Source organism: Camelina sativa, chromosome 17 (genome assembly GCF_030686135.1).
Source record: "Camelina sativa cultivar CO46 ecotype springtype chromosome 17, ASM3068613v1".
Lineage (NCBI taxonomy): Eukaryota > Viridiplantae > Streptophyta > Magnoliopsida > Brassicales > Brassicaceae > Camelina > Camelina sativa.
This window is the reverse complement of record NC_141896.1, coordinates 3,145,463-3,169,918: the sequence shown is the minus strand read 5'-3', so window position 1 is coordinate 3,169,918 and position 24,456 is coordinate 3,145,463. Positions and strand designations below refer to the sequence as shown.

Below are 24,456 nucleotides of genomic sequence, written 5' to 3'. Positions count from 1 at the left end.
AGCTCCATCAAACTCCATATGCTATAATACGCAGGAAGATGTGTGAATCTTCTAAAGTTTTTATTATATATGTGTCTATACTATAAATATAAGAAGAAAGGTTTGACACTTGAAAGTAGAAAAAATGAAAAGTAGGTCCATGAGTTAAAAACAAGGGAGCAGTGCAGTATCTTGTAAATTTCCTTTTTGGAGGTTCCAACAACACTTGTTCAGAAGTATCAGAGGGAACAAAACTACATTTTAACTACACATTCTAAATCAAACCGCCACTGTCCCACGCGTAGATGCTGATGCAGCGCAGTTTCATGATTGATGTGCATTTTGTAAAGCTCGGGTCACCATATCGATGAAATCATTAGTCTGTCAAAAGCAACTCGTTAGGTTTTGGCAGCAGATCAAGTAAACTGATTTGGTAAAAAAGACAAACCTGAATCAGGGATAAAAGGGCTTCTTTCACTGTGTCTCTGGTGATAACCGGGCCAGTCGGTGCAGGAGCGAGTGATAGTGGTGGAGTTGGTGGTGGGAAAGGCTGGAGCACCGGAGTACCATATGACCGCTGCTGGTGAGTTGCATTATTAGGGTTGAGGAGAGGAGCTGTGGGCATAGACGAACCAGGAATGAGGTGCGGTTGTGCCATCATTCGCGGGGGCCCAAAGAAAGAGGCTGGCGTCACTAAATCGGTAACGCTTGAGTTGCTGCTGTTAAGATCAGGGTTGTTGTCAAACAGAGGCATCAGAGGAGAGGAGGATGGTAGAAGCGGTGGTGATTTTATCTGTGAAGGTGCTGCTACCGGTACAGGGGGAGAAATGGTGGGTTGGTGAGGTTGGTGTGGAATTGGTGATGATTGGTAAGGTGGTCCACTTGCTGACCCACTCGCAGTGTTCCCAAGAGCCATTCCTGACTGTAGTCAAGGCAACAATTTTTTTGATAAATTCAGTGTTACATTTTGAGTGGAGATTAGAATCTAAGTTGGACCATATACTACGCTGAATATAATTCAAGAATATATAGCTAACAGAAAGCACTCTTGCCATTAGTCGTATATGATGCTGTCATGATGTCGACGATAGTGTGAGTGTGTAACAGAAGCTTTAGAGACTTACGCTAAAGAAGTTGACAAAAGCAGGATCATCAGGGGCATCCCTAGCAGTTGAAGACGGTTCAAGAGGACCATCCATAACTGCCATCGTAGGCACAGCTTCCAATTCCTCAAACTCACTGAAGAAAGTAGAAAAAATTAACTCATGTTTATCAAGTTTTCACCTCAAAGAAGAAAAATCCAAGAAATAACTAATGGTGTAGTGCCTAATTATAAACATGAAACTCATACCTTTTTGAAGATGGGGTCTTCGGCTTCTGGTTAACCTTGGAATATGCACTCAGTATTCTGTAATGCCAAGGAACCATTAGGCAGAGATACAATGAGTACTCACGTCATCAAAACAGTAAAAAACAAAACAAAAAGAATCTACTAGAAAGGTCTTCACGATATTGAATCTGTATAGAAGGATAAAAGACGATATTGATATGATTCATAAACCAACAATTGAAACCTACGTGTATATAAGGATCTAGATTTACACTCATGATTGTCCACTCACAAAAACAGTTACTACCAGATATGAAGTAACTTAAATTTACCTGCTGAAAAGAGTTGCTACCTCCTCGCATTCACGTTTATTGTAAAACCAAATGCCATTAACTTCTTGAGATGCATTACGGTAAAGTAAATAAGGACCTTGAACTTCATACTCAAAATCTCCCAGAAGATTCTCCACCAGATTATCTGCCCAGAGGAATTCACCAATACATCAATACAGAATCCCAAAGTAAGAACTCGCAATGAAATTCTATATCTATATTAACATGATTTACTGAGGACTGAGGAGATAAAACTGCTCCACCCTTGTCCCTAACTAAGTTTTAGATGAGTTAAAACCTAGATTCTCTCTCCTAACAATGTTACAGATCCACTACTTTTGCTATTACATCACAAATCGAGTAACTTAATTTAACCAAATCACTGATAATTTGATGAGAACCAAGTACATAAACAAACGAAAAACAAACAAATAGAGCTCTGTACTACAGGCAACAACTGTATGTGAAAAATACTAAAAAAGAGGAACCTAAGACAATAACTGGGAAGACTAATACTGACCTGTATTCCGACGATTCATCACAATAAACTGAAATCGAGGTTGTGTGCTCCTAATAGAAACCAAAAAGGATCCATCATCAGAGTTAAAGAAGTTAACACAGACTACAACATCACACAACAATAGTTAAAAGATCGAAAAAGTACTAACCTTTTGACAACAAACAAAGATCCTTCAACATCCTTACGACTCTGATTGAGAAAGAACAAAAAAAAAAGACAGATCAGTCGGTAGGTAGCAGCAGAGCAAAAACATAATCAAATTATGGTTAAACGAGGATTGATTTGAAAACTTACCCATTGACTGAGATCAATGTTGAATTCATAGAAAGTAACATGAGCGGCTGTGATGAGGATTTCCTCGATGTATGGATCGATTCGCTGGAGAACTGTGAGATTGAGAAGCCTCGTACTGTTCTGGTCCAGATTTGGGATCAGCTTCCCGTTCTGAGACATCTTTGCCAAAAGAAAAATCGAAGATTAGATTCGAGGGTATCTCGATTCGATTTTAGGCCCTAATCGGAAGAACCCTAGATTTCTAATTTACACGTAAAGCTGCGATTTTGGGGTCCGAGACGAAAACGCTAACTTTTGGAACGCGCTTCTCTATTTTGTCTTCTACTTGCTTTATATTTTTCATAGGATTTTTATAACATAGAAAAGCCACTCGAGTTTGCTTAGAAATGAATCAATGATCGTCGTCGATATTAGTTGAGATTAAAAAAATTGTTTCCAATTCGGGTGATCTTCTCTATCATGCAAAACCATCTAAATCCAAATTGAAGAGGGGATGAAGTTTTGAACATAGGCCTTTGTAAGGGACTATGTGACACATATAGTTGAGATGATTTGTTTTCGTTACATCATCTACGTGTTGTTTTCTTCTTTCAAATAAACTCATCTAACTCAAAGATAATATAAGCTACAAAATCCATAAAGCCAAAATCACTGCAATTCTTTTTAATCATCCAAACGAAAGATGCTAAAGGAGAGTAACACAACCCTTACACTGTTTCACAGATGTCTGGAAAAAGAAACATAAGGGTAAGAAGTGTCTTATAGCCACCATTGAAGCAGGTGTGAGAGCTTAGAAGATTCTTTGTGGTGGTCCCATTGTGCTCTTGAGGTACAAACACCTGACATTTTGCCAGTTCTTCTTCAACAGCGAGACGAGGAAGTTAACACTCATCTGAACATTCTGAAAGATCTGCTTCTCTTCCATTGAAAGGTTACCAACTGCGACTCCCATACACAGAACCTTCTTCAGCTGAAACTTCACTGTTGCCTTGGTTTCGTTCACCTTTGCCTCTAAGGATTCCTGGTGGCTCACAAGAGTTGGGAACTTTCCTGTATAATGTATATATAGCAAAGGACTGTTACTTAAGAATCATCAATCAGCATCGTATCAAAAAACATAGGGTAAGATCAGTTGACATATAATGAGATAATTCAAACAAAAAAAACCAAAAAAAGAGAACTGTATCAAACACATTGACCGAAGAAAAGGACTACTAAAAACTATGCAAATCAAAAGCTGTAGCCAGAACTTGCCTGCCTTGTTGAGACCAGGACCAAGAAGACGAGGAATCTGCTTAATGACAGACTCAGAGGCCAAGAAAGCATGGTACTTCTTTGCAAGCTTCTTGACGAGCTTCTTGTTTTTGTTAAGCTTTTTAAGAGACTCAACATCCATATTCTCCAGCCCCAATTTCTCTGCCTGCCAAAGTATTCAAAATGAAATAAGCAAAGATTTCAAATATGCAAGAAAAAAGCAAATAAATTAAAAGACCAAAGATTACCAAACTATTAGGGCCGCGAAGTGAAATGATCAGAAACACAATTATACAAGAAACAGAGCATAAAAATGACTCCTTTCCAAAAAGACAATTGTTATTTAATCATATTATCAAGAAAGAAATGATAAGATAAGTCACCTCCTCGACATGCTGAGCATCTCCAAGCATGCAGATCTTCATTTTAGGACGGGGAATGTGTGGTAACTTGACAGATCCACTGAAACGCTTGTCCTTTTGAGGGTCATAGTTCTTAAGACCGATCTGGAGCTCAACAGTCTCCACAAAGTTACGTTTCTTTTCACCCGACTTCCCTGTGATAATTGTGATGGCTTCTCTTACGGCCTCACTCTGAAGCTTACTGCATTTGCCCACAAAAACAGTATATTAAACAAACAGAAATACACAACAGTAAACTAATTCATCACTATACAAACCCTCATTATAAACAGTCCCATACAGAATCACCTTATCTTACTAAACCCAAGTAAACAATCTATGAAGATAGCAGATTCACTTATCCAGATTAAAAGACCATTAAGGCAAAATAACTTGGCGTAATCACTTAGCAATTCACATATTAAACCTATCAATCAAGCGTAACGATTGATAAATATAGAGACGACTTAGTATTAGATCAATTCGATTGGTAAACTAGAGCTAAAACCAAATCGCATATGAGAGAGAAAACACGAGAATTGTGAATGTAAGAGATGCAACATCATGTACCTCATTTTGAGCTCGTCTCAATTTAGCTAGGATCTGATCCTGGAAACAAAACAAAAAAGAATTGCAAAGAAAAAAAAAAACACGAATTAAAATCTGTAACAGAGAAGCTCGAGAAACAAGAATGAAGGTAGAAGTGAAGCAGTCGGTTGAGGCACAAACCTGAGTGAAGAAGAGACAGAAGAAACCCTAATTTTGTCGAAAGGCGAAGACTTTATAGTAGGAGGATAGTGATAAAAACTAAAATTAAACCTAAATCGATTTGGGCCTTTAGCTGCAACCATCATAAAGCCCAAACTGCAAACGTCAGACCCAAAACTCACTTTAGTTATTATTTATTACTCGTCAACCATCAATGGGACTTTGCTGATGATGGTGTAGTCAATTCGGCTAAGTCAGTCATCATCACTCAGGTTTGACTTTGAGCCTCTACGACGTCGTCTCGTCTCTCTATGTTCTGTATGTTTTGTTTTTCTTCTTCTTCATTAGCTGATTGATAGATAGATTGAAGAAGATGGCTTTCTCTAAAGCTCCTCCTCTTCCTCTTGCACAAATTTAAATTTGTTTCTTTTGGAAACACAACAGCAAAGTCCCAATCAATCAATACATGGCGCAATTTCTGCTCAGTGTACTACTCGCATTGACTTTTTGGATCGGATCAAGCTCTTCGACCCGTTACAATGCCGGCGATCATGTCCCTTTGTTCGTCAACAAAGTCGGTCCTCTTCACAATCCAAGGTTATTCTCATATCTTTTCTTTGTGTAACTTAGCATACGGAACTCAAAGATAGCTCATTTTCTTAGACCCACTTTTAAAGATTGTATTTTTATTTTGTTTGCAGTGAGACCTATCAGTATTATGATTTGCCGTTCTGCCGTCCAGGTTAGGTTTCTCAAGACAAACTCAATGATCAGGTTTTCTGATATATGTAAATCCCTATATACAGTTTGAAATGTGTTATGTGTCCCAAGTTCTTGATTCAGGATTGTTTAATATTATTTTGTAGAGCCTGTGATTGAGAAACAGGAAACTCTTGGGGAAGTTCTTAATGGTGACAGGTTAATGAGCTCACTATATAAGCTGAAATTTGCGAAGGACAAAACTCATGTTACGTTGCGCCGCAAGAGACTAAAATCTAGTGATATTGCCATGTTCAGAGATGCTATTGCTCAAGATTACTACTTTCAAATGTACTACGACGATCTCCCCTTGTGGGGATTTGTTGGTAAATCAGAGGGAGATTATCTTGGTCAAAAAGAGAAGCTTACTAAGTATTATTTATTCAGTCACTTGAAGTTTAATGTTCTGTATAATGCAGACGAAGTTGTTGAAATCAACAGTTTTAGTGATCCGAGTTATCTGGTTGATATATCGGAGGACACTGAGATTGATGTTCAGTTTACGTACTCAGTTACTTGGAATTTGACTTCAAAACTGTCTGCAACAAGAATGAATAAGTACTCGCAGGCGTCGCTTCATCCTATCAGCCAGAAGATTCACTTATTCTCATTTCTTAACTCTATAACGGTTGTTGTTTTGTTAGTTGGACTTCTTTTTTTGCTATTCGTGCGTCATCTCAAAAATGAACTAAGAAGGTGACAAGTTTTTCTTAGGAGACTATTCTTTTTTTCTGTAGTTTAGCATATGTGATGATAAATTGAGATAATTTATCTTTTATGAATTTCAGCTGCTCAATTGGAGATGAAGAAGAAAAAAAGGAAGTGGGTTGGAAACTCGTACATAGTGATGTATTTAGAAGTCCTCGGAATATCTCCTTACTCTGTGCGTTCTTAGGAACTGGTACTCAGCTGCTAATCTTGTAAGCTTCTGCTATCAAGAATTCCATTACTGTCATTCTATTTTTGATGTTTTATAGTTTATCCCTTTCCATTTGTATGCCATAAGATAGTAATACATAAAGTAATTTTAGTAGCAAACTTTGACTGGATAAAAGTAGTTTTGTAATGGCATTTGAAAGTGCATTTGAGATACATATTATATATATGCTTAGTTATTGACAACTTGTTCAAGTCAATCTTACATGATGATACATTATGTTTCCATTTATTGGGAATACTTACGTCCTGTATCAAGATGAATGGTGTGTTAATGTTGTTCCATGTCTCTGGCTTGTTTTTCATCTTCAGGATTATTGCTCTATTTGCATTGGCCTTCACCGGTTTTCTATACCCATACAATCGTGGAATGCTGTTAACTTCTCTCGTCATCATTTACACTCTAACATCGATAGTGGCTGGTTACACATCTGCTTCTTTCCATAACCATTTCGAGGGAACCAAACAGGTGATTAAGTTTTTCAGATGCTTTCTACTTTTGCTGTTCCAGAAACGTTCATGGTTCGTATAACCTTAAACATTAGAGCATTATTGTCATTTTCAGAAAAGGAAGGTTCGTCTTGCTGGGATTCTCTATCCAGTTCCTTTCTTCATAGTAGTTTCGGTTCTCAACACTGTGGCAGTTACGTATGGGGCAACAGCTGCACTCCCGTTTGGCACAATAGTCATCATCATACTCATTTACACTTTTCTGAATATCCCATTCCTCACGTTGGGAGGATTTTTGGGTAATCGTTTCGGATTATTAGAGTTTCAACCTCCAACCGCTATTAAAAGAAACCCCCGAGAAATTCCACTTCAAAATTGGTATCGTAGAAAGCTATACCAGGTGTTTCTTGGAGGCTTTGTACCTTTCAGTGCAGTAGTTCTCGAGTGGCACCAACTCTACGCAAGCTTGTGGGGATTCAAAATATATACCTCACCTGGAATGATGCTTTTCACATTCGTTGTGCTCATCTTCTTGAGTGCGAGTGTTGGTATTATCTTGACCTACATTCAGCTATCCGGTGAAGATCATGAATGGTGGTGGAGGTATGTATTCTTTTACTTTACTGCGTCCTTGTCCATCCAAACATGTGAAATTTGATTTAGACTTAGGTAACATGAGAAGCCATCACAGATATACATTACAATGAGTATCTTACTCAACCGGTCATAGAAGGAAATGTGAAACATGATTGCCGGAATAGATTTTCCTTTCAGAATCATCATTCAGTTTCCAATGGGACAGACTAAAATTGTAGACGATTTTGTGATAATCAGATCGATACTGTGCGGAGGATTCACGGCAATCTTCATGTATGGGTATGGAGTAATTTTCTATCTCAGGTCTGACATGACCGGGTTTCTGCAGCTGAGTTTCTACTTGGGATATACGGCTCTGTTATGTTACGCTCTCTTCTTGGTTCTTGGAACCATAAGTTTCTTGGCTTCTTGGATGTTTATTCGCCACATCTACCGTTCTGTCAAGCTGGAATAACTCCCGAGAACTAAGGGGTCCTCTTCTTTTGGTCACAACTCATCTCTGTATTAGTATCTTTTGGTATTGGTTGTTTGACTCTTTCATGATTTTTTATAATGAATTGAATATGATCTTACTAGAAATAGAAAGGCAGATACAATTTTGTTGTTCATCCCACAGAGTTAGTCTCATATCATTTCAACATTCAAGAGCAAACTACATTACTTAGAAGTTACATATGCAATACAATAAAGCATCCAAACACACAAAATAACTATTAAGAGGAAACATCAGATTTCACTTGCTTCCTATATAGGGTTCGTGCGAATGGGTGGCTGCACAGCTCCATCATTATCCTTTGAATCCGAAGCACTAGATCCCTGAAACTCAATCTTCATGCTTCCAGACTTGTGTTCATCAGCAGCCACTCTTATTCTCTCTGGCGCTTCTTCCTCGTTATTTATGTGCACACCATCTTCTTCTTCTTCTTCACTGTCTTCTTCCTTGTCGCTAACTTCCACTTCATTGTTGCCTCTTCTCTCAACTGCAGAAGACGAAGTTTTCCTTTCTCTCGCAGTTTTCTCTGTGAGGATCTTGAGCAGCTTCATCACTTGCACCGCATACATCAATGCAGTTAAAGGGTCTGCCATCTACACACAAAGCCAAAACAGAGCCATCACATTTTCATAAGATGTAAAAATACTACTTCAACTCCATGGCAAAAACCATTGCAAGATATCTCAACAATGGAACCTCCAAAGTAGCCTTCAAATGCTAGTTAAGTGCCAAATGAAAAACTGACCTGAGACATGTTGGGTGCAAAGACCAAAGCAAGGTTACGAGAGTTCATCTTATTAGCATGCTCAAACTGAATAACATCAGCCATGAGATTGATGGCCCAATTGAGAAGAGAAGCTTCATTTTGAGGTAAGAGTCTCACAACCTTGACAAAGTCCTCTTCTGACTCACACTGCATCACTTGCTCCGATGGCAGAGGATCAAGTACCCCTCTCGGCAGCTCTCTGAACCAAGCCTGAACACACACACACACACATACGTCATCAAATACAGATGCAATTACACCTGAGCACATACATAATCAAAGGTAAAGAAGAAGAACCTTGATGAGTCCGGCTAAACAATGAACATCAATGCCATCTGGTATGAGCCCTTTATTAAGCTGCTCTCTTACATACTCTTCCTCGCTGTTATCTCCTGTGATTCTGAATATTCCTTCTACCTGCAAGCCTCCTTGATCATATAGCCGGCTCTGCAGTAGCAACAGTATCACAGGAACACAGTTCCCTCTCGAATCATACGATAATTGCATTGACTCCGTGGATACCCCAAACACTGTTGCACTGCCAACACAAATAACATGAATATGAAACTAAAGTCGGAAACATCAATTCTCAATGAGTTGAGATTATCTAACAAATAAAACTCCTCAAACCAGAAAGGCCAATTCCGTTCACTGAGATTACATGAAATAAATGGAAAGAAGTGGCAAACCTTGCACTAGGAGCTTTTCTGGGGACATCAGGCTCGAACTCAGAGGGAAGACCGAGGAAGCCATTGAAGCGATCAAAGGTAACGTGAGCCACGTGACGGACATTGGTTGGACCGCCAATGTCCATGGCTCTTTGGTCGCTTTCTTCCACCTCTGCCGTCGAGAAACAACGGGCGAGCTCCAGGACGACTCGACCTACCGACGACGTAGAGCCGCGGAACCGCCAAAGTTCGGTCTTACCGCGCTTTATCACTCTCTCTATATCTCTTCCTCACGCGCTAAACAGAGTCCTTTGAGAGAGAGAAAAAAAGGTTTTGGCAATGTGGTTAAGAAAACAAAACTAAAGGAAGAGAGAGATAATGGTGAAATTAGGGAATGGTAATGGCCGGCAACGAACTTGAATTGATAAAAAAGATTTTATATATAAAGAGAAATTAAAAAAAAGTTGGCAAGTTACACGTTACAAAGAACGTTGCAGAGAGAGAGAGAGAGAGAGAGAGATTGAGTGACGATGAAGAAAAGGGTTAGGAGGAAGGTGCAACGTGGGAATCACTCACTTCAATTCGTTCGTTTATTTGATTTCTAAGTCTTTTCTAATGGTCTCTCTCTCTCGTTTTCTTTTAAAAATATAGTACTATTAGAGTGGGTTTTACTCTCCCTACCTTTATATTTTCGTTCGTGTTTTATATATGATGCATGATGCATCTGTCTATTTTAATCAGAGTAAAATTAGGTTTTTTAACATCACAATAAAGCTCTCGGCTGCCATCGAACAACCCAAAATTTTATGGGCCTAATTAACAAGTTTTGGCCCATTACACGTTAAATTGTTACAAAATCAGAAAGTCAACTAATATAGGGAATTTGACAAATACCCAAAATGGATTTCTAATAAAACTGGGCCTAGAAGTTTTTAATATAGTTTTGTCCTAGATTTTTTTAGGTCATGCTACGACCAAAACTGACCATTATTATCTTTTGGGTAAATTGACTAGAGATAATTCATCTACGCAATGTTCGGTATAGATTATGCATTAAGGACAGATCGGTATATCGGGCTGAATTTTATGCATTAAGAATGCAAATATGCATAATCCATATAAGATTATATGGTATCGGGCTGAATTTAGATAGACATGATATTGAATTTTAAAGAATCTTTAACTGTGAGTTTGTTCAAATAAATCAGTTAAAGAGCCGTTAGAAAAAGAATTCTCAATTTAAGGGATTTATCATGACACAAAGTACTGAAGGATAAAGCGGATGACAAATTTAGATTTGCAAGAGAGGTCATTGACTAAAACAGCTATACGAATCAAAAGAGACATATAGCAATTTCTAATAAAGGAAAGGAATCTGAAATGTGGCATTAGGATTTAGGTGGTGACAGGGAGGGGATGTTGACCCATCAACAAAAATTTTAGGATAATACCAAACTAATCAAATTAAAAATAACACTTTGATCGAGATGTTTTATAAATTATTGACATTTTATTAATGCTGTTTCCTATACTTTATTTACGATTAATGCAAGAAGGCCGTTTAGTTTTTATCCTATTGGTCTACATATAATTGTCATTATTCTAAAAGTATTTTGGTTGAACTGGTAGAAGCAAATTAGTTAATTATTCAGCTTAAGCATGGTAGGTTAACCGACTAGAGAAAGTTGTTCTAGTTCTATAATTCTATTGCATCCAAATATCAAATTTGCAACATAAAGCTATGTATACAGTATATGTTTTCAACTAAAGAATAAAGAACATTTCAGAAACTATCTCTCTCTTATAATCTGCTTTCAAAGTTTAGAAGATTAATTATATAGACTGAAGATGCAACTAAAAAAAATCCCGTTATTATATGTATGTCAGTATGTGTGTATAAATGTATAATGATATATATGTACGTACGTAGACGTATTCTAATCATTCTACTCTTATCCCCCTCTCTATATATATATCCCAAAGGTCATTTAACAAAAAGAGCTGTGGTTTCAGAAAATAGAAACTCACTCGATTCTGCTATATACATAAACACAACAAACATTCCTTATCACACATAATTTACATTGTTTTTAATTTCAGTTTATGTGTATTTCATAATATATTTATTATCACCAAACATATTTTTTTAAAAACATTATTTGATCGCTCATTGTGTACTCTAACCCAATAACAAAATCATTTGATCAATAATAAAATAACATAGATAATCTATATAGCTGGAGGAGTTGTATTCATTTAATCATTAGAACCAAGAGTATATATGTCTACTAGCTAGACTTTAATTAGATATCATATTCTTTGGCAAAATATATATAAAGTAGGATGTATTTATCATGCCCATTCAAAGATTCTTTATATTTTATTTCGAGAACTTTCATGTATCTTGTTTCATTTGGTTTTAGAACAACACATAAACTACTTAAACAAATTAACTTCATGATCCATGCTGCTAGCTAGGATCTGGTAAAGTGGGTTTTAGAAAACTTTATCATTTTCTTTTCTCACATATACAAAACAAGTATTTATATAGATACGCATCTACGTGAATATGAATACTACTAGTATATATAAAAGATGATACTAGCTAGCTAGATTATTTGTTTTTTAAAAAGAATGAGTACGTGAATAAGCCCAAAAAGAGATTTGATGAGAAAGAACCAATAAGCACAAACAGGCGGTTACAAAGATAGGGAGAGATTGTGGAGTAGGAGTCAGTGATTCTAGTGGGTTCCTCCTCTTTTTCTGCTCTCTATATCTTTGCTCTCTTTCTATTTTATTTACTAAAATACAAATCTTTCATTTAATTTTCCTCATCCTTCATTATTTCAACCTTGATATATAGTTTTCTTAATAATCTCCTTGTTCGGTCCAATTAATCTTATATCTAATCTTGTTATTATCTTTCACACATTGGATAAGGCTCTTTTTTTGTTTTCTTTAAACAAAGATAAAGTCCTTTCTCTGAATTTTCTGTTTATCTATATAGAAATGAGATATCGTATCGTCCATCTGATCAATTGCCAAGTACTACTAGCTTGACCCCTTGACAGCTATAAAGTTAGTCAACTAAATTTTTCAATTTTCTGTACAACTCTTTTCAAACCCAATACTATTATTCTGAATAGAAATAGGAAAAAAAAAAGAAAAAAAAACACAAAAGCATAGCCTGGAGACAAGGTCTGTGAAGGACAAGATCTTCGTCTTATTTATACCACGCAATATTATTATTATTTTTTTTAAAAAAAAGAAAAAGTTTGAAAGTTAGCAAGTGCAAATTGTGTTTACTGTGGAAATAGATAGAGAAAGGTGGTGAAAAGGAGAGAGTGATGAATCACAAAGGTTTCTTCGCATACAAGTAGAGAGAAATAAAGTGATAATAATACTATACAATTAGTCAAATTACTAAGTAATTATATTGTTTATCATTTCTCTATATATCTAACAAATACATATTATATAGTATATACTATATAATATAACACGCCCACATATTTGATATTTTGTAATTTGTATATGTGTATATATCCCCGGAAAGAGAAAAGGTTGGACCCTCTTTGTTTTTCTGTTCAGCCATAAAAAAGCCTTTGACGAGAAAGTTTCCATTCTACTTTCTCTCTCTCTCTCTCTCTCCTCTTTGTTCTCTCAAACACCCAAAGCATATAAAAAACTTCACAAAGGTAATAAATTAAACGCATATATCTTATACTTTCATGTTCATCATCAACAACTAGCTTTTTCTTTTCAAAATCCAATCATTTGATCTACTGATCAAGACTTTGCAATATCTCTCTCCCTCTCTCCCTTGTTGTTTCTTAACTCAAGCTTCTATCACCTTTTTCGCCTTTCTCATATTTTCAAGACTTGATGTTTTACAGAATAGAGACTATATAATCAAGCAGAAGTGAAGATCAAGAAAGAGGAAGATATCATCAACTGGAGCTGTTTTTTTGAGAGGGAGATGGCGAACCATAGAATCAGCGAAGCCACAAACCATAACCATAATCATCATCTTCCTTATTCACTAATTCATGGCCTCAACAACAATCATCCACCTCCTGGATTCATGTAACAAATCTTCCCAACTCTTTTCTTCTTTACATATATATTCACATAAAGCTCAACTTCTTTATTCACATATTACATATATTCAATATATATTGAGCTCTAAATTTTATATGGGTTTTCTTAATTTCTTTATTCTCAATTTGTTAGTTTCTTAATAGTAATTAATATGATAGTAAGTTACACGGCTTCATTCGTGAGATAATAAATGGTCAACGAATATCTATAGACAAAAACATAAACTAAAAAATGTGTTATAGATCGATCATCCGAAATTATAGGTTTTATATTGTGCTTTAGCTCTTGTGTAAACTTTTATTATATGAGACCGTACGTCTTTATTTACTTATATATTTCTTCAACTCAAATGCGACCCTCTCCTCTAAGTATGGTTACTTAATTTTATTGTTCGTCTTGTTCTCTATTTTCTCACTTTCTAATTTTAGTTACAACGCATGATGAACTTATTCTTTTTGTACTAATTATATAAATTTTAATAAATGAAACAGTAACCAAAATGGATCGTCGAGCTTCGATTTTGGAGAGCTAGAAGAAGCAATTGTTCTGCAAGGTGTTAAGTATAGGAACGATGAAACAAAGCCACGTAAGCCTCTCTTTCATATCTTCATGACGTGAGCTTTCCTTAACAAACTCCAATAAAGTTTTAGAATTAATAGAAAGAAACAAAAACTGAAACTGAAAAAAAAAAAAACAAAATGTGAAAAAGCTGAGAGAGTCTGAACAAGTCTTTAGATAGGTTTAGGTGATGATACGGAGGCAAAAGAGAGCCTTGGATGGCGTGACTTGTTTATTTATTTCTCTTCGTAATAAAAAATCTTTTTACCAACTCCCTAACTTCCTCAATATCGAATATTCAAAATTATACTATTAGGAAATGTATGTCAATCATGTTATATGTATATAGATCCACGTGATAAATGATGTAAGTTAATTCCAATTAGAATACTAGTTAGTATAGTAGATTACAACAAATGCACACACCTGATTAATATCAATCAACCATGATCACTACTAACTACATTCTATGATACTAAAATGTAATGATGGGTAAATCTGCATTGCAGCTTTATTAGGAGGAGGAGGAGCTACGACTCTGGAGATGTTCCCTTCATGGCCAATCAGAACTCACCAAACTCTTCCTACTGTACCCTTTCTTCTTCTTTGACCCTTTCCTCTTGTTTTTTTCTCCTTTTTCGGTATTTCTAATTTATAAATAAAAAACATTTATTCTCTTATATAATTTGTGCATTTTTACATACAAACATATGTTTCTTGTTCCTCTTAGTATCCTATACTTATTTGCTTGTTTTCTCTCTTAGCTGAAAGCGATTTGTTATAAGACTAGTTAATTACTCCATTCCTTTCTCCTGACTTTATATTATAATTAGCTAGTAGATAAAACTAATAATACACCCATTTGTCAAAAATTATACGCTAAGGTCAATTCCTCCTTAGTTACATTATAATTATTCCTTTTCTGACTTTTTATTTAGTTATACGTTGAGAGTATGATTATGTTGAATATGTATTGCAGCAGGAGAGTTCAAAGTCAGGAGGAGAGAGCAGCGATTCAGGATCTGCGAATTTCTCCGGCAAAGCTGAAAGTCAACCGCCTGAGTCTCCCATGAGTAGCAAACAGAATCATCATCTCATGCTTCAGCATCATCATCATCAGAATAACAACAACATGGCGAACTCTAGTTCAACATCTGGACTTCCCTCTACTTCTCGAACTTTAGCTCCTCCTAAACCTTCGGAAGATAAGGTACTTATCATCATCATCATCATCACAACTTTTAAATATTCAATTTTAGAAAGAGATAGATATATATATATATATGCATGTAGTTGGGTTCATCATGAGAAATGCATGCTTTGGTGCATGTACATGGTATGTATGAGGAGTATATCACTAGACTCTCTCTCTCTCCTTGTCACATCATAGATATGCATACACATGCTTTTTCATATAGGTCTATGTCCTAACAAATCTTCCAATAAAACAAAAACATACACAGATCCCAAAAAGGAAACGGATCAGAGAAAATTCAGAATTTTGACCTCTCAAATCGTTGATAAAAATGAAAACACAGACAAATTTTAAATCCAAATAAAATAAAATCCCCAAAAAGCGAAATAAAGCAGAAGAATCTTCTGTTTATAAACTATTTTAATAAATGGAATATATTATTTTAATTTCCTTTTTTCTTTTCTATTCTATGTTTACTTTTTTTTTCCAAAGATTTCTTTTTGTTGCATTTAATTAACCATTATTGACATGATATATCTGCTGGGTATAGATGCATAAATGTTACATAAATTTCTTACATGAATTCATATCGCTTAGATTTAAAACATTTAATACATGCTGTTTTCCTTCTTGTCTACATATTAATCACATGACTGGACTACACTTATACAATTAATTTAATTTCTGTTTTCTTTCTTTCTTTTTTCACTGAATTCAATTTCTATTTTCATCTTTGTTCTCTGACATTGCAGAGGAAGGCTACAACTTCAGGGAAACAACTTGATGCTAAGGTACTTTAACGTTCATCATCATTATTTCCTATACATTTATTTGACTCCCCCGAGGAGACATATATAACTATGCATACATACATTTAAGTAACCTTTAATATATGTAGTCAGCTAGTCGTAATAGTATTTTGCTCTCCATTTTACCCAAATCAATTCGTTAACTTCTTGTTTATAACTGGATTGATTTAGACACTGAGACGTTTGGCCCAAAATAGAGAAGCTGCTCGCAAAAGTCGTCTTAGGAAAAAGGTAACCATATCAATACCATATACATGACATATTCATTACTATTTTTGTCGAATAATATTGGGTTGCATATAAACAATGCTTTTTCTTTTTTCTTTAATAAACACATTAACAAATAACAATGCTATTGCTATTACTGTAACATAGGCATTGGTTTTTTTGGGGAATCGCTGCTATATCGATGCATTTACTTCTATATCTACCATTTACCAGTCTTCTATAATAAATTCATTTATGAACGTGTAGTTTCCTTGCACCCATCATTACGAGAAATCAATTTTTTCGTATAATTCTATATGACTATATGTATGATATATTGATATATACTGATATTAATAAACGTGTACTTATGGTATGAGCAGGCGTATGTGCAACAGCTAGAATCAAGTAGGATAAAGCTTTCCCAGTTGGAGCAAGAACTTCAGCGTGCTCGTTCTCAGGTTGATATTTAAATTATTTCTTTTCTTATATAATATAATCCTTCCTTTTTGTGGTAAAATAATACTATATTTTTACTTTGTCACAACCTGTGAATTGAATTGCTGAGTTTCTTAATTTGGTTATTAAAAATGTCTCTTTGTGGAATTTAATATATTTTTTAATGTCGATGGTAGGGGCTGTTCATGGGTGGTTGTGGACCACCAGGACCTAACATCACTTCCGGTACTGAAACCTAAAACACCAATTTGTATAGCACTATTTTATTAAATTACAACAACAATGATTAATTTACTATTAACAACTTTTGTGTTTTTAAAATGAACGTACGTGTAGGAGCTGCGATGTTTGACATGGAATATGGGAGGTGGCTAGAGGATGATAACCGGCATATGTCGGAGATTCGAACCGGTCTTCAGGCTCATTTATCGGACAACGATCTAAGGTTGATCGTTGACGGTTACATTGCTCACTTCGATGAGATATTTCGATTAAAAGCCGTGGCTGCGAAAGCTGATGTTTTCCACCTCATCATTGGAACATGGATGTCCCCAGCCGAACGATGTTTTATTTGGATGGCTGGTTTCCGTCCATCCGACCTAATCAAGGTTCGATTTCTCCTTCTCTTGTTTGGCATTTATTACGTCTATTATTCCAAGACTTAAGTTCTAGGTTTTACGTTTGCATGTGAATGATAATAACCCCGTACGTTTATATAATACCTACATTAAAAAAAATCCTTTTATATTAGAGAATGGTTGCATAAATGTAACTCGAAATGAGTTTTTCTTATAAATCAATTAATTAATTATTAAAACTAAAAGAGAAAATTAATGGGGGACAATTTGTAATTAATTAGATATTGGTGTCACAAATGGACCTATTGACGGAGCAACAACTGATGGGAATATATAGCCTACAACACTCGTCGCAACAAGCAGAGGAAGCTCTCTCGCAGGGTCTCGAACAACTTCAGCAATCTCTCATCGATACTCTCGCCGCATCTCCAGTCATGGACGGAATGCAACAAATGGCCGTCGCTCTCGGCAAGATCTCTAATCTCGAAGGCTTTATCCGCCAGGTTCCATTTTCTCACCTATCTTTTTTTTTTTTTTAATCTTATTTGCTTTCATCTACTTTTATATTATGATTTTCACTTGCATTAAATTACATTTTAGATTATTTCGTTTATGTTTGAACACAACATATTTACTAGCTAGTTTTTTTTTCTCGAACAGCTGTTGAGAAGTACAAACGCAAAACAGAAAATAAAAAAGCGACCTAACTATATAGTTATAGCTTTTCATTTTTGACAAAACATTTACTCATATATATAGAAGAATGGAGAATTTTGATGTGTTTCTCTTGGAAATATGTTAGGTGTGAATATAACGTTTTGGGAGCATGTAGACATACAGATGTTTTAAAATGCGGGAATACGTGCGTATATTTAGCGTACATATATGAACAAACGTATGTGCTGGCTGAATTTGTCTAATAAGAAAAAATAAATAATTTGATAAAATGTTGCTTTCACGTATATATTGTCTGTTTCTGGACTATATGCTCAATTGGCCATGTCTTTTCAGATCTTTTTTTTCTCTTGTCATATAATAATATATGTTGTTTTTAGTCTTATATTTAATTATTCCAAGAGCCAAATTTCTTTCACCAACTTGTTTTTATATAATATACATAGCTGAAAAAACAAAGAGAATAAGTTTAAAGCATTCTCCATCTCTTTCAAAGTTTTGTTTTGACGAACTTAATAATATACATATAATATTTACTTGTTTTCAAACATTCGGATCATTTTTTATATAATTATATCTGAATTACAAGTTATTGACTTTGTAAAACCCATTATCCCCACCATGGGAGTAGGTATGCAATTATCATTATCATATTTTAGTATTATTATCAGATGAAATAGTGGTCAGTTTAAAATCGCAAAAAATAACTGTTATTACTTATTGATTATTTTTTTTTGAATTGTCTATTCTTAATTTAAATGAAGGCTGATAACTTGAGGCAGCAGACCGTTCACCAGCTGCGACGGATCTTGACAGTCCGACAAGCCGCACGGTGTTTTCTAGTCATCGGAGAGTACTATGGAAGGCTCAGAGCTCTTAGCTCTCTTTGGTTGTCTCGCCCACGAGAGTAAGGCACATTCATAACGCATATATATTTACATTTCATCAGTATAAATAATAATGCTGCAATATTAATCTGATCGTGGGAATCATTAATGTGAATATAGGACACTGATGAGTGATGAAACATCTTGCCAAACAACGACGGATCTGCAGATAGTTCAGTCATCGCGGAACCACTTCTCCAATTTCTAAAATGAAAAATGTAACTTTTTTTATAACTAAAAAATGGCCAAGTTTCCATTGTCTGTCTTAATTTCCACTTATTTCGTTATAAGTTGTACTAGAAAATATAGGATCTTCGTAATCGTTTCGCCCTTTTTAATTATAGTTCTCTGCTATTATATGAAATTAACGTACGTAAATGGAACCGATTTATGTGCGATTAATGATACATTCGGAACGACGAAAGAAGCACGATACGACCCATATGTGCGATTAACGGGCCTTACATGGGCCAGACGCTGCTCTGTGACTTTCTCTCTCTATCTATCATGTAAGTTTTATTTATTCCAGATATTTCTGTTGTTTTCAGTTTCACATCGAATCTGATTATAGAAATTAGAAATGTTAGAGTTAAGTAATCAAATGAAATATTCAAAGTGTTTTCTTGTAGAATCAGCATTTTGACACATGGTATGGTTACTACTACATTCAAAATTTCTGATCGAAAAAAAAAAACAAAAGTTGTACCTTTTAATTCCCACTTATGAAATTGTGATGACTCTTTTCATTCTTTGTTTACTGTTTCAAACTCTTTTAACACGACAATAGGACAAGTGGTTCTGTTCAAAAAAGTCCAACTCCATTATCCAATAGAGAGAGATCATTAAATTAGGTTTTTTTCTCAAAGGTTCATCAGATCAGATCTTTTGTTTTGTGTCAATGGAAACAGCAAAGCGTAGAACGATGTCATCAATCGTCGCCAAGCTAAGCTCTGTCTCCGAACAAACAAGAGCCGCCGCTTTAGCTGAGCTTAGACTCATCTCTAAACAAGATCCCGACAGCCAACTCATCATCGCCGACGCCGGAGCTATCCCTTACCTCGCCGAGACTCTCTACTCTTCGTCTCACTCTTCCCAAGAAAACGCCGCCGCGACTCTCCTCAACCTCTCCATCACCTCACGCGAACCCCTCATGTCCTCACGCGGTTTGCTCGACGCGCTTTCTCACGCGCTTCGTCACCACGACACAACCACTTCCCCCGCCGCGGTTCAATCCTCCGCCGCCACGATTTACAGCCTCCTGATCGCCGAGGAATCTTACCGTCCTATCATCGGATCTAAACGAGATATCATCTTCTCCCTCGTCCACATCATCAGGTACCCAAATTCGCATCCCCGGTCGATCAAAGACGCGCTCAAGGCACTCTTCGCCATCGCTCTCTACCCGATGAACAGATCCACGATGATCTCCCTCGGCGCGATCCCGGCTCTGTTCTCGCTGATCGTCAAGGACTCGCGGTGCGGGATCGTTGAAGATGCGACGGCGGTTATGGCGCAAGTCGCTGGATGCGAAGAGAGTGAAGACGGGATGAGGAGAGTTTCGGGAGCCAACGTGCTCGCGGATCTGTTGGATCCTTGCACTGGCTCGACACTACGGATCAAGGAGAACTCCGTCGGTGCGCTTCTGAATCTGGCGAGATGCGGAGGGGATGAATCGAGGTCGGAAGTTGCGTCGGCGGTTGCGTCTGGTGCTGATGAAGGAGCTATGGAAGGGATCGTGTACGTTGCTGAGAACGGTAGTGTGAAAGGAAGGAAGAAGGCGATTGATCTTTTGAAGCTCGTTAATGGCGGCGATTCACGTTTTGATTATTTGATCAATGAAGTTAATCCAAATAGCTTAAGCATCTGATTTGCACACAGTCTTGTTTGTGTTTACTACTAATTCCACATTCATTGTACACTTTTGAACATATGTATATCAATCAATCAAACACATGATCCGTTACAAATCTGTACATCTAATGGTGTTGTGGTGAGTTCAAGAATCCAATAGTGAGCGTAGAATTGCATCGCAAACGCCATCGTAGTGCACGACTAAATGTCCGCCTTGCGGGATTTCGTGGTAGTTGATCAAAGGTTGCTTCTGTAAGATGCATCTTTGAAGTTGGAATGGAACAACTTTGTCTTCCTTGCCATGCCAGATGTGAATGCAGCTCTCTTTAGTAATGTTTAGATCTGCAGGTTCGAAGTCCCATTGCCCGAAACAAGCCATGAAATCGTCTCTTAGTGTGTTGAAAACATCTCTTTCCCGTAGTGAATCCTGTATAATGTTTTAAGTTGTGTACCAAATGATCAAACAACTTCAAATTTGGGTTGGATGGAGTTTAAGTTAGGTAGTGACCTTAGTAAGCATGGGGAAACCAGTAGTTCGCTTAAGCACCTCCATGTCGTGGCTGTTGAAGTAGACCGGATTGCTTTCAAGAACTGAACTAGTTGATGGGAAGAGCTTTTGAATAACCCACCAATGTAACAGTCCTGGTGCATATTTCGATATCCTTAAACCCCATTTGATTATACCTCTCCTGTAATCTTTCTTGATTAGCTTCTTAGGAAGCGAGGGCCACCGATAATTAACCACTGGAGCAACAAAAGCCACGCCAGATAGCCTGCAACGAAAGCCATAATACTCAACGGTTACTTAAATTGTTTAGCCTCATCCTTTAAGTTTTGGGTATCAAGAATGGTTAAATTGCCTGTGAGGAATGTGTTTTAGGCAACCCCAAGTAGGGTAAGATCCCATGGAGATTCCAATTAGGTAAAACTTAGGTCCTAACTCCAACTGATCTGCAAGTTCTGTTATGTCATCAACTTCACTTTGCAATGAGCGTTTCGTGTTTGAATCCGATTCTCCATATCCAGAACGGTCGTAGAATAGAAAATACACCCCAAGCTCTTCTATTAGCTCCTGAAAAAAACTAAATCCATGTGAGATTTAAGGATCACAATGATTAAAAACAGAGGTATCGAAACATCCAGACAAGATCCAAAGAGCATTTTTTACATTTGAAGCAGAGAAGCTCATATCTTTGGAGCTTCCAAAGCCATGAACAAGAATGATTTTGTATTTGGCCTCTTCTTTTGGAACTCCTGTTTCTCTATAAGCTAAGAATCTCCCATCCCGAAGCTTAACCCTGTTTGAACTTGCAGAAGAATCCCCCATCAACCCTGATACAGCACCACTACAAAAAGACACAGATTTTAGCCATTAATGACATATGGACCACACGGAATGAATTTGGGTATGAAACTGGAAAAAAACCCCAAGTTTCAGGAGATACCTAAAATCTAGAAGGAACACAGAAACGGTATCAAAAGCTTCAATCTTTATGTGCACTAAATGATGATGATTGATAAAAAAAAGATGGCTACTTGAAAAAAAAAAGCAAGTTCCTTCATGTAATAAATTTGAAGGGAATAAAGAATTGAGCAAAATATTCTTCTTCTGATGCTTTGGGTAAACTATTCTTTAGAATTTTATCCTTTAGCCGTCTTTATTTCAATGTTTGTAAAACCTGAGACGCCACTGCCAGTTTCACCAATCTCAATCTTGTTTCTCCCACAAGTTAACCAATAAAGAAACTTCCCATGATTATTAGTATAACTTAGAAACAGCATTTTTGACAAAGTGTTCTTTTTAAGATTTTCGAATATTCTTGACGGTTCTATCCCCAAAATCTTGGATGCCATGTCAATAACCGGTTTTTTAAATTTGGAAAAAGGTCATTTTCATATCACTATAAAAAGGATTTTAATAACCAAATCAATAAATAATACTATCACTGTAAAATACTTGAACAAAGGAAACTTGCTTATGATGACTCAGATCATTCACTAGTTTACAGAGCGTTCCAGATCTCTTCTCAGATCATTCACTAGTTTACGGAGATATGACCGACTCTCAACCTAGACTTGCTTATGCAGGTTATTTTAAGGTGTCAATTGAAATCTGTCACTCGATTCTTGTTGGTGTTAAGGGATGTCTCCTTTAGAATAGAGAAGCGACCTTTGGGGAAGCTTACGGTCAAAGGCAAAGGTTCTGTCGTCCCTTGGATCTAATAGAACAAGTAGTTCTTATCTCGGTTGGAGCACATCATAAAAACATGAAGAAAATGTTGGTTTGATTATCCATTAACAAATTCTTTTAAATAGTAAGAAGATTTTGTTTAGAAAGTCAATTCTAATGTTTAATAACCCTTAACAAATGTTGTTATGTCATGCCTTATTTGATAAGATTAAAGAAAATTTATTTGGAAAGTCGATAAAAGTTAGAGCTTTAGTTCAATATAAACAAAATTCATGATTTTTTCCACTAGTTTTAGTAAGTTTTTAGGTGCACTGAATTTGAATGCAATAAAAAATTGAGTAAAATATTTATCTTGAGACCCACATTATGAGTGGAGGTGGCAATTGCCACCAACAACTATTGAAATAAGTAAAAAAATTTAAAAAAACGAAATTATATAAGTGAGGAAGTGGCTTTAGACTTGCTTAAAACTCCCATGAGGTAAGGGTTCGAGTACGATAACTTGTTTTTTATGTAATCATAATTTAATCTACATAATTAGATGTATAATAAAAACAATCATAATTTAATAAACTTAATTAGATATATAATATTAGAATGTGTAGGTCAAGATCCATTACGACAATAAACTTTTGAGTAAATTACTTAATTCTTTTATATAGTTTCTAACCAGCTATTATTTTTTTTTCAGGTTTTCTATAACTAACAAAAAAATTATGTTGGTTACAATATAAAATAATAATATTTTTTAGTTTTATATAATAACATTGAGATATTTATTATTCTATTTGCTTTAAGTATATAAAAATTATAATTTTCATTGAGAATTTGCTTTAAGTATATAAAATTATAATTTTCATTTGGAACTCTATTTCCTTTAAATAGAAAAATTATAAAAATATAATTTTGAATTAATAAATTTGAAATTGATAATGTATAATATTCGATTGTTTATTTATTTAGAAAAAAATTGCTATATTTCAATTTTTAAAGAAGACAGAAAATGTATTTTAGAGATATTTTAGGAATATATTGTTAAATATAAAGATTGTGTAAGTATAAACCGAAATTGGTTTAGAAAAAATAGAAATAAGTTTAGTAGAGATATTTTAGGAAATAATTGATTTTTGATTTTTGTATATTATGAAGATAATCAAATTTGATTTCCGTATTTTACTTATTGTTTTTTTTGTGCAATTTTTAAGATCAATTATATAAATAAGTTGAAGTTCAAGGTTAGAATTTAAACTGTACTTAAAAATGTATATATATATATTGTTTGGAAGTTGGAAACAACATTTTTACAACGGGAAAATTCCCAAAAAAAACCTCAACTTATTTTAGTTTAGATGTTTAATACCCAATACTTTTTGATTGGAATAATAATACCTGATGTACTAAATTGATGACAAATAAAACCTTATTTTAAAAAAGTTGGTCGAATCGAACATACGACTT

The 24,456-nt window shown here is 35.5% G+C and overlaps 7 protein-coding genes across 11 annotated transcripts; 3 read left to right on the top strand and 4 right to left on the bottom strand.

Annotated features, from left to right (window-relative positions):
• Positions 1 to 39: 39 nt before the first annotated feature.
• LOC104755017 (mRNA-decapping enzyme-like protein) lies at positions 40 to 2,964 on the bottom strand. The gene is made up of 8 exons (XM_010477332.3): positions 2,456 to 2,964; positions 2,310 to 2,350; positions 2,162 to 2,211; positions 1,642 to 1,786; positions 1,331 to 1,387; positions 1,104 to 1,218; positions 428 to 901; positions 40 to 360 (listed from the first exon to the last, which is right to left on the bottom strand). The coding sequence occupies exons 1-8, from the start codon at positions 2,612 to 2,614 to the stop codon at positions 304 to 306; spliced, it is 1,098 nt and encodes a 365-aa protein (XP_010475634.1). The 5' UTR covers positions 2,615 to 2,964; the 3' UTR covers positions 40 to 303.
• A 71-nt stretch (positions 2,965 to 3,035) lies between these two features.
• On the bottom strand, positions 3,036 to 4,893 carry LOC104755016 (large ribosomal subunit protein uL1z). The gene is made up of 5 exons (XM_010477331.3): positions 4,840 to 4,893; positions 4,681 to 4,719; positions 4,093 to 4,312; positions 3,710 to 3,875; positions 3,036 to 3,505 (listed from the first exon to the last, which is right to left on the bottom strand). The coding sequence occupies exons 2-5, from the start codon at positions 4,683 to 4,685 to the stop codon at positions 3,246 to 3,248; spliced, it is 651 nt and encodes a 216-aa protein (XP_010475633.1). The 5' UTR covers positions 4,686 to 4,719; positions 4,840 to 4,893; the 3' UTR covers positions 3,036 to 3,245.
• Positions 4,894 to 5,039: 146 nt separating this feature from the next.
• On the top strand, positions 5,040 to 8,168 carry LOC104755013 (transmembrane 9 superfamily member 5). 4 transcript variants are annotated; one of them, XM_010477326.2, is made up of 8 exons: positions 5,040 to 5,090; positions 5,263 to 5,415; positions 5,520 to 5,560; positions 5,685 to 6,273; positions 6,366 to 6,497; positions 6,826 to 6,982; positions 7,079 to 7,566; positions 7,798 to 8,168. In XM_010477326.2, the coding sequence occupies exons 2-8, from the start codon at positions 5,285 to 5,287 to the stop codon at positions 8,012 to 8,014; spliced, it is 1,755 nt and encodes a 584-aa protein (XP_010475628.1). In that variant the 5' UTR covers positions 5,040 to 5,090; positions 5,263 to 5,284; the 3' UTR covers positions 8,015 to 8,168. The 4 variants fall into 4 exon arrangements, with proteins under 4 accessions (XP_010475628.1, XP_010475630.1, XP_010475627.1 ...); XM_010477328.2 differs by having other exon boundaries at positions 5,043 to 5,090; positions 5,520 to 5,592; XM_010477325.2 differs by having other exon boundaries at positions 5,043 to 5,136.
• Positions 8,157 to 10,202, bottom strand: LOC104755014 (rho GTPase-activating protein 5-like). Its single transcript, XM_010477330.2, has 4 exons — positions 9,509 to 10,202; positions 9,117 to 9,357; positions 8,799 to 9,029; positions 8,157 to 8,646 (listed from the first exon to the last, which is right to left on the bottom strand). The coding sequence occupies exons 1-4, from the start codon at positions 9,631 to 9,633 to the stop codon at positions 8,305 to 8,307; spliced, it is 939 nt and encodes a 312-aa protein (XP_010475632.2). The 5' UTR covers positions 9,634 to 10,202; the 3' UTR covers positions 8,157 to 8,304.
• A 2,513-nt stretch (positions 10,203 to 12,715) lies between these two features.
• Positions 12,716 to 19,320, top strand: LOC104755012 (transcription factor TGA9). 2 transcript variants are annotated; one of them, XM_010477323.3, is made up of 13 exons: positions 12,716 to 13,185; positions 13,384 to 13,573; positions 14,080 to 14,174; positions 14,656 to 14,735; positions 15,126 to 15,356; positions 16,094 to 16,132; positions 16,322 to 16,381; positions 16,741 to 16,818; positions 16,993 to 17,041; positions 17,153 to 17,424; positions 17,676 to 17,897; positions 18,834 to 18,976; positions 19,077 to 19,320. In XM_010477323.3, exons 2-13 carry the CDS (start codon positions 13,467 to 13,469, stop codon positions 19,162 to 19,164), a joined length of 1,464 nt encoding a protein of 487 aa, XP_010475625.1. In that variant the 5' UTR covers positions 12,716 to 13,185; positions 13,384 to 13,466; the 3' UTR covers positions 19,165 to 19,320. The 2 variants fall into 2 exon arrangements, with proteins under 2 accessions (XP_010475625.1, XP_010475624.1); XM_010477322.3 differs by lacking the exon at positions 12,716 to 13,185 and having other exon boundaries at positions 13,200 to 13,573.
• A 509-nt stretch (positions 19,321 to 19,829) lies between these two features.
• LOC104755010 (uncharacterized) lies at positions 19,830 to 22,515 on the bottom strand. The gene is made up of 5 exons (XM_010477320.2): positions 22,253 to 22,515; positions 21,976 to 22,153; positions 21,668 to 21,879; positions 21,316 to 21,580; positions 19,830 to 21,234 (listed from the first exon to the last, which is right to left on the bottom strand). The coding sequence occupies exons 2-5, from the start codon at positions 22,132 to 22,134 to the stop codon at positions 20,953 to 20,955; spliced, it is 918 nt and encodes a 305-aa protein (XP_010475622.1). The 5' UTR covers positions 22,135 to 22,153; positions 22,253 to 22,515; the 3' UTR covers positions 19,830 to 20,952.
• On the top strand, positions 19,855 to 20,923 carry LOC104755011 (U-box domain-containing protein 1-like). The gene has a single exon (XM_010477321.3). It carries the CDS (start codon positions 19,855 to 19,857, stop codon positions 20,821 to 20,823), a length of 969 nt encoding a protein of 322 aa, XP_010475623.2. The 3' UTR covers positions 20,824 to 20,923.
• Positions 22,516 to 24,456: the final 1,941 nt, after the last annotated feature.

Excerpts from the sequence above, each read along its gene's own strand:
- LOC104755017 (XM_010477332.3), bottom strand. The coding sequence starts at position 2,614 with ATGTCTCAGAACGGGAAGCTGATCCCAAATCTGGACCAGAACAGTACG. Across the intron at positions 1,388-1,641 it reads GTAGCAACTCTTTTCAGCAG|AATACTGAGTGCATATTCCA; the intron begins GTAAATTTAAGT and ends TTGGCATTACAG. Across the intron at positions 361-427 it reads CCCTTTTATCCCTGATTCAG|ACTAATGATTTCATCGATAT; the intron begins GTTTGTCTTTTT and ends TGCTTTTGACAG.
- LOC104755016 (XM_010477331.3), bottom strand. Across the intron at positions 3,876-4,092 it reads ATGCTCAGCATGTCGAGGAG|GCAGAGAAATTGGGGCTGGA; the intron begins GTGACTTATCTT and ends ATACTTTGGCAG. Across the intron at positions 3,506-3,709 it reads TCCTGGTCTCAACAAGGCAG|GAAAGTTCCCAACTCTTGTG; the intron begins GCAAGTTCTGGC and ends TACATTATACAG.
- LOC104755013 (XM_010477326.2), top strand. The coding sequence starts at position 5,285 with ATGGCGCAATTTCTGCTCAGTGTACTACTCGCATTGACTTTTTGGATC. Across the intron at positions 5,561-5,684 it reads TTTGCCGTTCTGCCGTCCAG|AGCCTGTGATTGAGAAACAG; the intron begins GTTAGGTTTCTC and ends ATTATTTTGTAG. Across the intron at positions 6,983-7,078 it reads ATTTCGAGGGAACCAAACAG|AAAAGGAAGGTTCGTCTTGC; the intron begins GTGATTAAGTTT and ends TGTCATTTTCAG.
- LOC104755014 (XM_010477330.2), bottom strand. The coding sequence starts at position 9,633 with ATGGACATTGGCGGTCCAACCAATGTCCGTCACGTGGCTCACGTTACC. Across the intron at positions 9,358-9,508 it reads AGAAAAGCTCCTAGTGCAAG|TGCAACAGTGTTTGGGGTAT; the intron begins GTTTGCCACTTC and ends TTGTGTTGGCAG. Across the intron at positions 9,030-9,116 it reads GTTTAGCCGGACTCATCAAG|GCTTGGTTCAGAGAGCTGCC; the intron begins GTTCTTCTTCTT and ends GTGTGTGTTCAG.
- LOC104755012 (XM_010477323.3), top strand. The coding sequence starts at position 13,467 with ATGGCGAACCATAGAATCAGCGAAGCCACAAACCATAACCATAATCAT. Across the intron at positions 13,574-14,079 it reads CATCCACCTCCTGGATTCAT|TAACCAAAATGGATCGTCGA; the intron begins GTAACAAATCTT and ends TAAATGAAACAG. Across the intron at positions 15,357-16,093 it reads CTAAACCTTCGGAAGATAAG|AGGAAGGCTACAACTTCAGG; the intron begins GTACTTATCATC and ends CTGACATTGCAG.
- LOC104755011 (XM_010477321.3), top strand. The coding sequence starts at position 19,855 with ATGGAAACAGCAAAGCGTAGAACGATGTCATCAATCGTCGCCAAGCTA.
- LOC104755010 (XM_010477320.2), bottom strand. The coding sequence starts at position 22,134 with ATGGGGGATTCTTCTGCAAGTTCAAACAGGGTTAAGCTTCGGGATGGG. Across the intron at positions 21,581-21,667 it reads CTAAAACACATTCCTCACAG|GCTATCTGGCGTGGCTTTTG; the intron begins GCAATTTAACCA and ends CTTTCGTTGCAG. Across the intron at positions 21,235-21,315 it reads GTTTCCCCATGCTTACTAAG|GATTCACTACGGGAAAGAGA; the intron begins GTCACTACCTAA and ends AACATTATACAG.